Source organism: Tamandua tetradactyla, chromosome 16, assembly GCF_023851605.1.
Source record: "Tamandua tetradactyla isolate mTamTet1 chromosome 16, mTamTet1.pri, whole genome shotgun sequence".
NCBI lineage: Eukaryota > Metazoa > Chordata > Mammalia > Pilosa > Myrmecophagidae > Tamandua > Tamandua tetradactyla.
This window is the reverse complement of record NC_135342.1, coordinates 50,386,595-50,398,941: the sequence shown is the minus strand read 5'-3', so window position 1 is coordinate 50,398,941 and position 12,347 is coordinate 50,386,595. Positions and strand designations below refer to the sequence as shown.

The following is a 12,347-nucleotide window of genomic DNA, read 5'->3' as shown; positions in this document are numbered from 1 at the left end:
CCATACCAAACTCTGAAATCTGCTCTACAACTAATTGTTGTGCTGTGCTTTGAAATTTATTGTTTTTGTATATATGTTATTTTTCACAAAAAAGAAAAGAAAAGTCGATTGTGATGATAGAAAAAAATTTATCGCTGCTAGCCTCCAATGTTCTGGAGCAGTCAGGAGAAAAAATCTGAGATGATAGTATGGTAGCCCATGACAAATTCTGGGATCTGTCCCATAACTACTTGTTGAAGAATGCTTTGAAAACTATTGCTTTTTTTCTTTGTTTTGTATATATGTTATATTACACAATTAAAAAAAAGTTTAAAAAATTATTTGAGTTCTAGTAAGGAAAGCAAGAAAAATTTACAATTAATATCTCTGTGCTTGGATTAAGTCCAAGGAAGGCACAGAAATCTGTTTTCATAATTATACTAATATAAAAAGTACAGGTTGGGGGTGCCCGGGTGGTTCAGTGGTAGAATATTCGCCTCCCATGCCAGAGACCCAGGTTCAATTCCTGGATCATGCATCAAAAAAAAGTGCAGGTCGGAATGACTTTCTTAAATTCAGCCCCATGGAGTGCTCTATAAATAACCTCACGTTCACCACTGTACCTCCAAAGCTGAGTCTCCCATTCTCTTAACATGAAGAAAATTCAAAGAAAACTGGAATTCCTATATTGGCTAGTCAACAAAACGCCAGGAATTTCAGTTCAGGTTACATGGTCAGGGTTCCACCAGCACCATTCTGGGCACCTGGTAGCTCTTACCTGAATGTCTGTATCTTTCACAGGCTCAAGAGGCTCAAAGGTGGTAGCTGCACTTAGACTCTCCAATCGCTGTGATATGTGGGATATGTCAAGTCCCCGAGACCCTAAGAGAACTGACCTATATGGAGAAATAGGGCAGGGAGACAAAAGTGAAGAAAACAGAATTAGGGCATCTAATATACTTCATAAAAATGCTGGGGAATATTTCTTATATTGAAAACTTCCTATATTCTGCCCAGACCCTTTATATGGCTGGGTTTTTTTTCTTTTCCATTTAAATCTATCACCTGGAAATAAAAGATACACACTGCATTTGGTAATGAGAGAGAAAAGTTCTGATTATATCTGAATCAGAGTGAGGGGCTTGTCTAGAATAAAATGATAGATAATAATACAATTATAGGCCAGACTGCAACATTCTATAGTAAAGACACCCAATCTCCATTTTATAAACAGGGGAATTAAGATGCAAAGAGGTTCACAACTTGTCCAGTGTCACAGAGCCAGGATGTGAACCCAGGTCATCTGGCTCCAGAACACAAATTTTTAACTACCACACCATACTTATAAACCTCTGTAAGAGAATTTTAGAAGCTTCAGGAATCACCTAGACCAAACTTTACTACTTGGTTAGGGAAACAAAAGTCCAGGGTTGTTAGTGATTTGCCTAAGAGCAGTCAAAACAGAACCCACGTTTCTTGAATCCCAGGCCAGTCCTCTTTCTACTGTTCCCTTGAGCATCTCATCTAAAGCCAAATGCCACATCTAAAACACCTTTAAGTACTGTCTCTTATGCCCAACCCAATCATACAGGAGGCTGTCATTTGACAGATAAATGCTTTTGAAAAGAAATGAGAATAATACAGTTAGCTTTATTTCTACTCATCTGGAACAATGTGACAATGGAAGAGAGGGAAAAACACAGTTTTCACTAATATTAAAACACTTTCTGACAGAAATATACAAGTGAAATAGACTAATTTTTCAGATTATTGTTTTTTGGATTATAATTTAGCACCCAAAATTCTACTGACAAAGTATATGTTTGTTCTGAGTAATAGAACATTTGGCAACACAAGTAATCCTAACTAATACCCACAGGTGACCATCTAAGATTTTAAATCCTAAACTAACAAATTTATTAGAGACGAAAGGACTTCCCATGTTTACTTCAATACTAGTAAGAACCACAGAACTAGATGATGCACACCCAAAGGGATCCTCCTGTAGATTTTTGTCTCTTCATTTGCGGCCTCCTCTCCATTCTACCGTGTCAGATAAGCAATCTACCACTCACTCTCAATAATCCTAACTGTTAACTTTCTAATAATAATAATTCTCAACCCTGGTTGCACATTACATTCCTTCCAAAGATTCTGATTTGATTAGTTTAGGATGGAGCTTGGAGCACAGGTGTTAATATAACACCCCCCAAACCTCCCCCCTCTTTTTTTTTTGCATGGGCAGGCACTGGGAATTGAATCTGGGTCTTTGGCGAGGTGGGTAAGAACTTTGCCTGTTGAGCCACCGTGGCCCGCCCCCCTCCCAACCCCTTTTAATAACAGTTTTATATACCATAAAATTCACCCATTCGAAGTGTACAATTCAATGGTTTTTATATAGTCATATCACCACCATGAATTTTCGAACATTTTCATCACTTCCACAAGAAAGTCTGCACCCATCAGCAGTCACTCCCATGCTCCCCGCAAAACTTCCCAAACTTCCAGGCTCTGTCCTCTGACAACTACTAATCTACTCTTTGTTTCTCTTAGATTTGCCTATCCCAGACATTTCATATAAATGGAATCAAACAATATGCTGTCCTCTTCTGAATAGTATACCATTGTATGGATTTATACATTTTATTTATTCATCAGCTCATGGACATTTGAGATGTTTTCACTTTTTAAATATCATGAAAAATGCTGCCAGAAATATTCATATATAAGTTTTTGTGTGGACATATGTTTTGATCTTTCTTGGGTATTTACCTAGGAATGGAATTGCTGGGTCATACTGTTTAACTTTTTGAGACACCACCAGACTGTTTCCACGGTTGCACCACTTTACATTCCCTCTAACAATGTACGTGGTTCCAACTTTCTCAACAATCCAACACTTGTTATTATTCATCTTTCTGATTACAGACATTCTAGTGGCCTTTTAAAGCTTTATAGAATTTTTTAAAATAGTCAACTTCCTTGAACCCATCATTCAATTTCAAGAATTGTCATAGCCAACCCTACCTAATTCATCCTTACCTAATTCGTCTACATCTCTACCTAACTTCCTCTTTCCATCACCCAGGTTATTTTTAAATAAATTACAGATATACCCCCAACTGTTTCATAATTTGAACATTTGTGTTTGTGTGAATGGGATCAAATAAGGGCTCTACTTATGTATCATTGCTGCTTCCTAAATCTTTTTAATTTACAGGTTGTTCCTCCTGTTTTTGTCTTATGATTTTTTGTTGTTGTTGAAGACTAGATTATTTGTCCAGGAGAGCAGTGCTACTCAAACCTGAACATACAAATGAATCACCTGGAAAACTGGTCATAAATTCTGATTCAATAGGTCTGGGTTGGGACCAAAGATTTTCCACTTCTAGTAAGCTCACAGTGGGAGCTGATGCTGTTGAACCAAAGTAGCAAGGACATAGAGGTTTCCACAGAACAGGTTTTGCTGACTGCATCCCCTGATGTCATTTAACATGTTCCTCTATATATTTTCTTTAAATTAAGAACAAGCTCTAAAGGTTTGATCAGATTTAATTTACATTAATTTTGGGAGGTGGAACAAGATTATTTCATACTTTCATCAGGAGGATGTAATAACTGCTTATCTCTCTTTTGAGGACATTAGAAGACATTGATGATTATTAGTTAGATCCACTGTTCATTCAGGGTTGCAAAATGGTGATATTCTAATCCTATCGATTCATCTTTATTAGCTGGAATATTTCTATCAGAGAAACTTCCCTCATCAATTATTTGGTTACCCTGAATGATAATCATCTCATCTTTGGCCAGTAAAACCTCACATTGGTTTCTGAGTTATTTTGACATGACTCATGTAGGCCTTGATAATTTCTTTTCTATCTGGTATGACAAGATATTCCATGCTCATCTTACATATTTCCTGCTTCAGACCCGGAATCAGCCAACTCTCCAAATAGCCCTTGTCACTTTAATTGGGAAATGGTTTTGAGAGACCACTATCTAGGCACTAGAACTGCTCATTGCTATATTGTTTCTAGGCCTTTTCCTCAACAGACAGAACTTTTGTTTTAGTTTTCTTATAATTTATCTTGTAAGAATTCATAATGATACTTGCAATTCAAAGTAAAAAAAAGACAGGGTCTTTAGTTAGCCTCATAGATTTTTCATCTATATCTCCATTCTCCCACACCAAAAATCCTAGTTCTCAACATTACCAACATAATCACTTATTTGCTTTATCTTACACTATACATGCAACAGCCTTAAAATGCCAATAACAACTCTTTCACCAACAGCATGATTACTGAACACCTATGAAGATATTGCTTGGAAATGTTTCTCTGTGTGATTATGTCACCAACTGGATAAACACTGAAGTTCATTTGTTTTATTTTCAATTTTCAGGGTTTCCTTTTTGAAACGTAATTTTGTTTTAAAAGTATATAAAATATTTGTAGTTCCAAAGTCAAATCTATAAAATAAGATTCTTATCGTCTCCACCCTGTCCCCTTCCTTTTCCTACAGGTAAACTTTTTTTTTAATTATTAGCTTTTTTCTTTTTTTTTTTTATATACATACACATTTGTATCATCTGCTTTTAACAATTTTATTAAGCTATAATTCATATACTATAGGATTTATCCATTTAAAGTGTACAACTCAATGTTTTTTGGTATATTCAAAGATGCACAACGATCACCACAATTTTATAACATTTTCCTCACACCAAAAATAAATCCCATATCGATCAGCAGTTCCTCCCCATGTCCACTCATCTACCCACCTCCAGCCCTCAGTAACTACTAATCTACTTTCCGACTATACAGATTTGCCTAGTCTGGGCATTTCATATAAATGGTATCTCATAATATGGGTCTTTTGTGACATGCCTGTTTTCACTTAGCACGATGTTTTCAAGATTCGTTCAAGATGTAGCATGTAGCAGTAACTTCATTCCTTTTCATTGCTGAACAGTATTCCTTTATATGAATACAACACATTTTATTTATCTATTCATCAGCTGATAGACATTTAGGTGGTTTCTACATTTTGGCTACTATGAAAAATGCTGCTAGGAACATTGATGTTAAAGTTTTTATGTGGACATGTTCTCGTTTCTCTTGGGTATATATACTTAGGAGTGGAATTGCTGAGTCATATGGTAACTCTGTTTACCTTTTGAGGAATGCCTGACTGTTTTTCAAAGCAGCTGTGCATAGGTGTTCATTCATTTTATTATCCACAAATAATAAGGCAAAGTTTGTCCGTAAAAAGCCAGAAGGCAGTATTTCTGGCTTTCCAGGCCATACAGTGTTTGTTGCAACTACTCAACTCTACGACTGAATCATGAAAGCAGCCAGAGACAATACATATAGGAGTAAGTGCAGCTGTGTGCCAATAAAACTTTTAACATGCAACGGACTTAATTTGGCCCATGGGCCATAGACAACCAACTACTGATTTACACCCTTATGTATGTTACGTATATTCTTCATGTATGAGAAAATTTAGCAAACTAAAAGATCAAAAAAAATCATCAAATCTGTTTCCTTAAAATAAAAATCCAACAAAGTATACTTAAATTAATGAATTGAGTACAATTCAATCTTAAATCTATAACCAACTCAACTAAAATCTCAGACAGAATTTTCTTTCAAAACTTATTTCATAGAAGAAATTTTTCCTGATCAGTTCTCTCTTCTGCCCTCGTCCTTTACTAAAATATTCACATCACATTTCATGTCTCTGCCTATCAAGAAGATGGAAAAATACAGGCATTAGCCCTTTGGTTTCTTTTTAAGCACCTATTCTACCCTTTACCCATTCTTTCAATGTTTCAACTTCCTCCTCCCTAAAACAATGGATTTAAGATAGAAAGAGATGAGAAAGAATGGAAATTTACAAGAAAGGGAACATGACTGATAATTGTTACCGAGAAAACATTTTCCCTTTTTGTTCTTAATAGGCTGTAAAGCTGATGCAATTAAATTATAACTATAGCAACTCAGCTGGCAGCACAGTCCACTCACTCCAGCAGCATCCTTGCACACAAGCACAGCGTCTGCACGCTCAAGCCTAAAGGTAACTGCAGGCATCCAGGAGCAGTGGCTAGGGAGCCAGAGGGGCAAATTAGCAAAAATGCCTAAACGTTGGCTGGGGATAATGGGGAGCAAGGGAGGAGCACAGTTGGTTGCACTTAGCTATAAGATTGGATAGTTAAAAATCCCTGCCAGGTTGCCTGTGACTTACTTTTACCAATGCCAACAGAAATGCAAACCAATGAGTATTTAAAAAAGAACACACAGGGGAGGACTAAAAGAATTTCAACAATACCCTCACTGAATGGGCAGAGCAGCCAAAACATTCATCTTTCAAGATTAGTTCGAAAAGAATGCAGCCTTTACACTCACTTCTGTGACACTTATGAAGTGCCCAAAACAGACAATATTCCTACATCAACACCAGCACTTGAGTCTTTCTTAAGTTCAAAGAAATGAGGACCAAGATGACTGACAATTTCCCATATCCCCTGCATGGAATCTCTGTGCACAAGCAAGGGCACAACTAAAGCTCCCTCTCCTATACTCCCATGGCTCTTCCATCAGGAATTACAGGACCATGTGCCATAAAAACAGGATAGCTGGGTTTGAATCCTAGCTCACATTCAGCAGCTGTGTGATCTGGCCAAGTTACCCTCTCTGAGCCTTAATTTCTCAACTGTAATATGGGGATAACAGTTCCAGTGTTATAGTGTGGTTGTGAGGATTAAGCAAAATCTTAAATTTAGCAAAATTCTGATACATGGCAAGTATTAGTAAATCACATTTCCTATGGAAAGCAGCATGGTTTTTTCTGTCCCACCCCCATCCCTACTGGCAATATAAGCTCTATTAAGGGCAAGAACCAACGTCTAATTCATAGGAGATGGCCCAGGCCTGGCACAGTGTAGATTCTAAATGCAAGTTTGCAGAACGAACAGCCCAATTAATGCATCTGGTGGCAGTAGAAGCCGCCAGCCGGACAGTCAGTCAGCATTTTCCTCCAGCTGCACCCTCTTGGGACTCACCCATTTTCCTGTTGTACAATCAACTAGGAGGCACTGTATTTTCAAGGTCTTTCTGAGGCAGCCTCTGAGGTCACTGACAATAAGCACACAGAATCACTCCTCACTCAGATGGGTTCTCATTCTGACTGCTCATCAATATCTTCGAAGTGCTCTTAAAAACTTTCTCCTCATTGAGTGCTCTCTGGCTTTAAAGGTAACACTTAGGTGTTTGGCCCACATTTACTAATATACTTATGGGAGGCACTTATGACCCAAAAGTCAGCAAACCTAAGCAGGAACCACTGTGACTGGCTTCTGCATGACAAAGCTATTCTGCTCTCTCCCAGCCCCAATCATCTTTGCCTCTGATATGGGCCCTTAGCTTGATCAGGCAAGCAAGGCTGACAACTTGGGAAGTAGAGAGAAAGCAAGACTGCTAATCTGTTTACAAAACATCCCTGTGCTCCTGACAATCTTGCTTATTCTGTCATTCACAGGCTGGATCCAAATACAGGCAGGAAAGAAGAAATGAATACTGCCCCCAAGTTACCCAGTACCAGTGTTGCCTTCCCACCAGTACTCACGCCTTGACATCTGCTGTCTCTTGGGACGTGCGTGTGAGAGTACGGGAACGCAGGCGCTCACCCGCCTGCTGGATCTCCTGTAAGTTCCGTTCCACATGGGGAAGCTCTGAGATGCCTTCAGTCTCAGCAGCAAGCTGTTCAGCTTGCTGAAGGAGCTCATCAAATCCCTCAGTATCCATTGGAGATGTAGATTCTAGATGGAAGAGAGAACAGAAGAGACCTAAATCAACAGAAAGATAGGCCTCAAAAGCCTCCTAAATCAGTTAAAAGCTAGTGAAACACTAGGACTTTTGTAAAATGACAAAGAGACAGCTCATCAACAAACAGGATTTGTTCTGAACATAACCCAAGAACAGGCCTGGTAGAGAAAATGAGTCAGAATGTGAAGAAACAGAATCATTTCTGGGCTTAATGAAAGCCCTGAGATTGATTTCTGCCATCAGAACAAATGCAAAGATATTAAGCTAGAAACCAGAATTCCTGCGTCTTTCTCCAGACTCAAAGCAAACAAGGAAATCTGGAACCTATGGTGGCAACCTCTTGCCACTTAAAGAACAATCATCCCCACCCTCCTATTCCTCTCTCCAACTTAGAAAAGCACCACTTCCCACAGAATGTTGGACAATTAATAAGTTCCTTATTGCATGTGAGTCTCAAGACACCTCTATGAGGTTCCTGATAAACAAAGGAGGCACTCCAATCCAGAGTTCAGTTGTGTGCCTGGAATATTCTACTTCAATGTAGCTGAACCAAGACCAAAAGACACAGGCCTCTGACTAATCCATGCTATTCTCACACACCTGCTCCTTCGCCAACATAAAAGACAGCCCTTTTTATTCAAGTCCAGGTCTCCATTCACTTTATTTAGCTTACACAGCTAACTGAGGATAGAGATCCATGTCTGCCTGTTATATGTGACATTCAGGATATTAGACTTAATTGTTACTATACCTACTACTTTTTGTAATACAATTACTGCTACTAATCATACTAATATAAATAGCAGCTGGCTTTTAGATCAGGACTAGTATTAGCAAGACCACCTGTTTCTCTAACAATTGTTTGAGAACAGTCCTCTAAACAGTGCTGATATATAACAGGCATCACGCATTTATCAATCTCATATATAATGTACTATCCCACATAAGGGTCTGGATCCCACAGAACTCCTACCAATCTTTAAATCTTACAGAAGATAAAACAGATCACCACCATAAAAATATTTACATTTCGTGAAAAGAACAAAATTATTTATTTAAAAAAAGGGTAAAAAAAAAAAAAGGGTAAAATTCTTTAAACCGTAGCCCTTATTGATGATGCTTTTCTTCCTCGGTTTTAAAAAAATATGATTTTTATTTTACTTTTGAAATCCCACTGGTCTAGAATTGTAGTTTTAAAGTTAATGTAATACATAATTCTCTCTCAGCTATGAAGCATGGGTTAATGCTCAAAAGGCACTGTTTCCACCATAAATCCACAGCAGGAGAAAGGCTTTTTAAAATGAGCACTAGAGATCATTCACTTCAAAGGAAAGGGTACAAGGTTAAAAAAAAGAAACAGCTCAGATGGAATAAATATGAAAACACCTTGGTATTCTTTATGAAGTTCCAAGCTGACTTTCATCTTCCGGCAAAGATGCATATGCATAATAACTCTTTACCTAAAGTTTACAGATAGTCATTATTTATTGGTGTGTGTCTGTGTTTTTGTTTGTTTGTTTGTTTAACCTAACAGTCTGTAACTGGCAAGCTCTACCTGTGGGAAAATGGGAATGGCAGAACTGGGAAACCATTCTTATGGGCAGAAGACAAATGAAAGAAACAGAAGAGTAATTTTAAATAGCTGTTCCTGCCTGAGATGAATAACAGGCTTTCCTTCAGAAACTTACAAAGCCACTGGTATTCTACTAACTACGAGAAATATGGTCACTAACCAGAAAGAAGAAAAGCAACACACTGCCTCTTCTCTACATTTTTTTTTCTTTTACTCAAAGCTAAAAATGATTTCTCTAGCAGAGCCTAGAAAAAACTTTCTTTCATAAGGAAAACTTTAGCACTCCTGAAAAAAAACTGATAAAACAGAACTCTTCCATGTTAAAAGAAAAAAAGAAACTCTTTAACGCCATGATTCAAAACCCACACCCAATAGGCCAACAAAGCCTTTCAAATCTAACTTCAAAATGCATCCAAAAAATTAACCTCTTTTTACCACAGCCACCTAGCTACCTCCCTACATCTGAGCCCTTCCCCTGGACTTCAGCGGCAGCATCCTCCCTAGCCTCCCAGCCTCTCAACCCAGCAACTAAGGAGCTAAATTAGATTATATCCTGTCTCTGCTTTAAGCCCTAAGAGAATTAATCACACCTCACTTACCCTATAGACTTACTCCAGTCCCCTCCCTCCCTGGACACTAGGCACCCTCGGGTCTCTTTGCTGGTCCCCACAGGTCAGGCACATTTCTGCCCTAGAGTTTTTGCACTAGCCTGTTTCCTTTACTTGGAACATTCCCCCACAATCCCACTCCAGATACGCTCTTGAGTGATTCTCTACCTCTTTCATGTTTCTGCTAAATGTCACTTTGTTTTTTAGACCAACCTAATAAACACTCTTTAAAGTGCAATTCACACCCATGCCTAACACTGCCCCATCTCCCCCCACACCCTTTTTTGGGGTCTGTCTCCCCTGCCTGGAATGCAAACCGTACAAGGACAGGGATTCTTGTCCAGTTTGTTCACTTGTTTGGCACAAAGTAGGTATGCATTTGATGAATAAAGGGTTTTATTCTTCTGTGTGTTGAGTGTCTTTCCTTCTCAGAGGCTTCCTGCACTCTCTTGTCAAGTTGGTATCCACTGGCAAGCAGAGACCAGAACAAAAACATTCCTTTCTAACTACCAACTAATACTTAACATTTCTGAGGCAGCACAGCATAAGGAAGTAACAGTATAACTGTTATAAAATGGCATGAATTCAGATCACACTGGATACAGGCTAGTGCTTTTATCCTAAATACCCAGACAAAAACCAGTGCTATTTCAAAAGCAATAACCAAGTTTTCAGGTAGAACAGAATTCTAAATCAAAAGAATAAATGCATTTATATAGAAAGAATTTTGCTATACAACTTCAGGATAGGCGTATAAAGAAATAAGTTTTTCCATGCCCGTCTAAGAGAAAAAGAGAGATATGTGTGTAATACCATATTTAGGAAAAACTGGATTTATCTTACATTATACGTCAACCAGTAGAAATTAACTTACAAAAAGCTTTTACTAAAATTTCCAAATCTATACCTTGATTGTAGTCATCATTCCATTTCATTAAAATTTTCAGTTTATCTTTGATTTCATAAATGAAGGCACACTTTTTTACCCCTTCTAGAAAATAAATAGTAATTTAATATAGATTCGGCCACTGAATCAATTTTGACCCAAGATACTGAAAACTGATCATCAAAATAACCTTACCAGCCAATAAAGAGAACAAAAACATCTGGGGGAAGAAAAGTGAAGTTAAAGCCTCAAGTAGAATAAGCTTTTCATTTGTCCAAGGTTTCATGGACTCCGAACCTGGGGAACCACTGAGTGCTTTAGAGACTGTTTTTGTGGAGTCATTCCAGAAATGGCTGTTACTCACTAGTTCTCTTGACTTAAGCTTATTTCACTACCAAGATATACTCCAGAAAGTTAGAGCCTTCAGAGTCTCAGAGCCGACAGAAAAGAGGAAAGTACTTCCTAGCCATCCATCCTAGCCCTGTCGAGCACACCCTTTCCCTGTTTCTAGTCCTGGAAACCAATGTCTTATGACAGGGCTTAGCAAACTCTCTGTAACGGGCTGGAGAATAAATATTTTAAGCTCTGCAGTCAGACTGACTCTGTTGCAACTACTGAATTCTGCCACTGTAGCTTGAAAGCAGCCATGGATAAGTATATAAATGAATAAGCATAGCTATGTGCCGATATACTTTAATTTCATATCATTTTCACATCACTTGGATTTTTTTCAACCATTTAAAAATATAATAATCATTTTTAGCTTACTTGGCCTCCAGACCATAGTTTGCCAACTTGTGGCCTAGGTTATCTGAGCTAGCCCTAGTAAATAAATCCTGGATCAGTATTTACTAGCTTTGTGCCTGCCCCTGGCAAAACGATCCTCTCTAGGTCTCAGCAGTGAAAATGCTGTTACAAAGATTAAATGAGTGACACAATAGGGCCTGCTGCCATTCCCCTTTTCTCTTTAAGCTGTTTATTTGGACCGTATATTTGAGGGAGAAAATCTGTTTTTTAAATAGTGAAATCTGTCCTATAAATGTTCTTTTGCCCCAACACACTGGATGCTAGAAGAAATTCACTGTATAATGCAACACATAAAACCCATGTAAATTTTCCCTTTCCCTTATCACTCACAATCCAAACAGCCCAGTTTCCCAAGAAACACAAAAGGCTAAGGGAAAGAAATGAAAAGATAAAGAGAAGGCCATCTGTCTTTTCTTCAGTGTTAAAGGAACTTCTCTCAATTTACTCCACAAACCTTCCCTGCAGAAATTCCATATAATGAACCTTCCCTGCAGAATTTCCACATAATCAAACAAGACCTATTGCCACTCACTGTGGAATTCTAATTTTATGACAAACTCAAATACCATCCCTTTCAACTGCAAAGACCATGTGCAACCTAACAAATGCACAGTTAGCAGTGCTGTGTTTTTTGGATGTTGACAGAGGGGGGGATTTAAATA

General features: G+C 38.1%; 1 protein-coding gene across 2 annotated transcripts in view; it reads right to left on the bottom strand.

The window, feature by feature from the left end:
• Positions 1-12,347, bottom strand: part of NUP93 (nucleoporin 93) — a 111,501-nt gene that overhangs the window by 88,295 nt on the left and 10,859 nt on the right. The window contains exons 2-3 of one of the 2 annotated variants that reach the window (XM_077132500.1): positions 7,612-7,804; positions 758-875 (exon numbers count right to left, since the gene is read on the bottom strand). In XM_077132500.1, the coding sequence (XP_076988615.1) occupies positions 758-875; positions 7,612-7,790 (297 nt within the window). In that variant the 5' untranslated portion in view covers positions 7,791-7,804. Of the gene's footprint in view, positions 1-757; positions 876-7,611; positions 7,805-12,347 lie in introns of those variants that run through there. The other variant, XM_077132501.1, reaches the window with a different exon arrangement.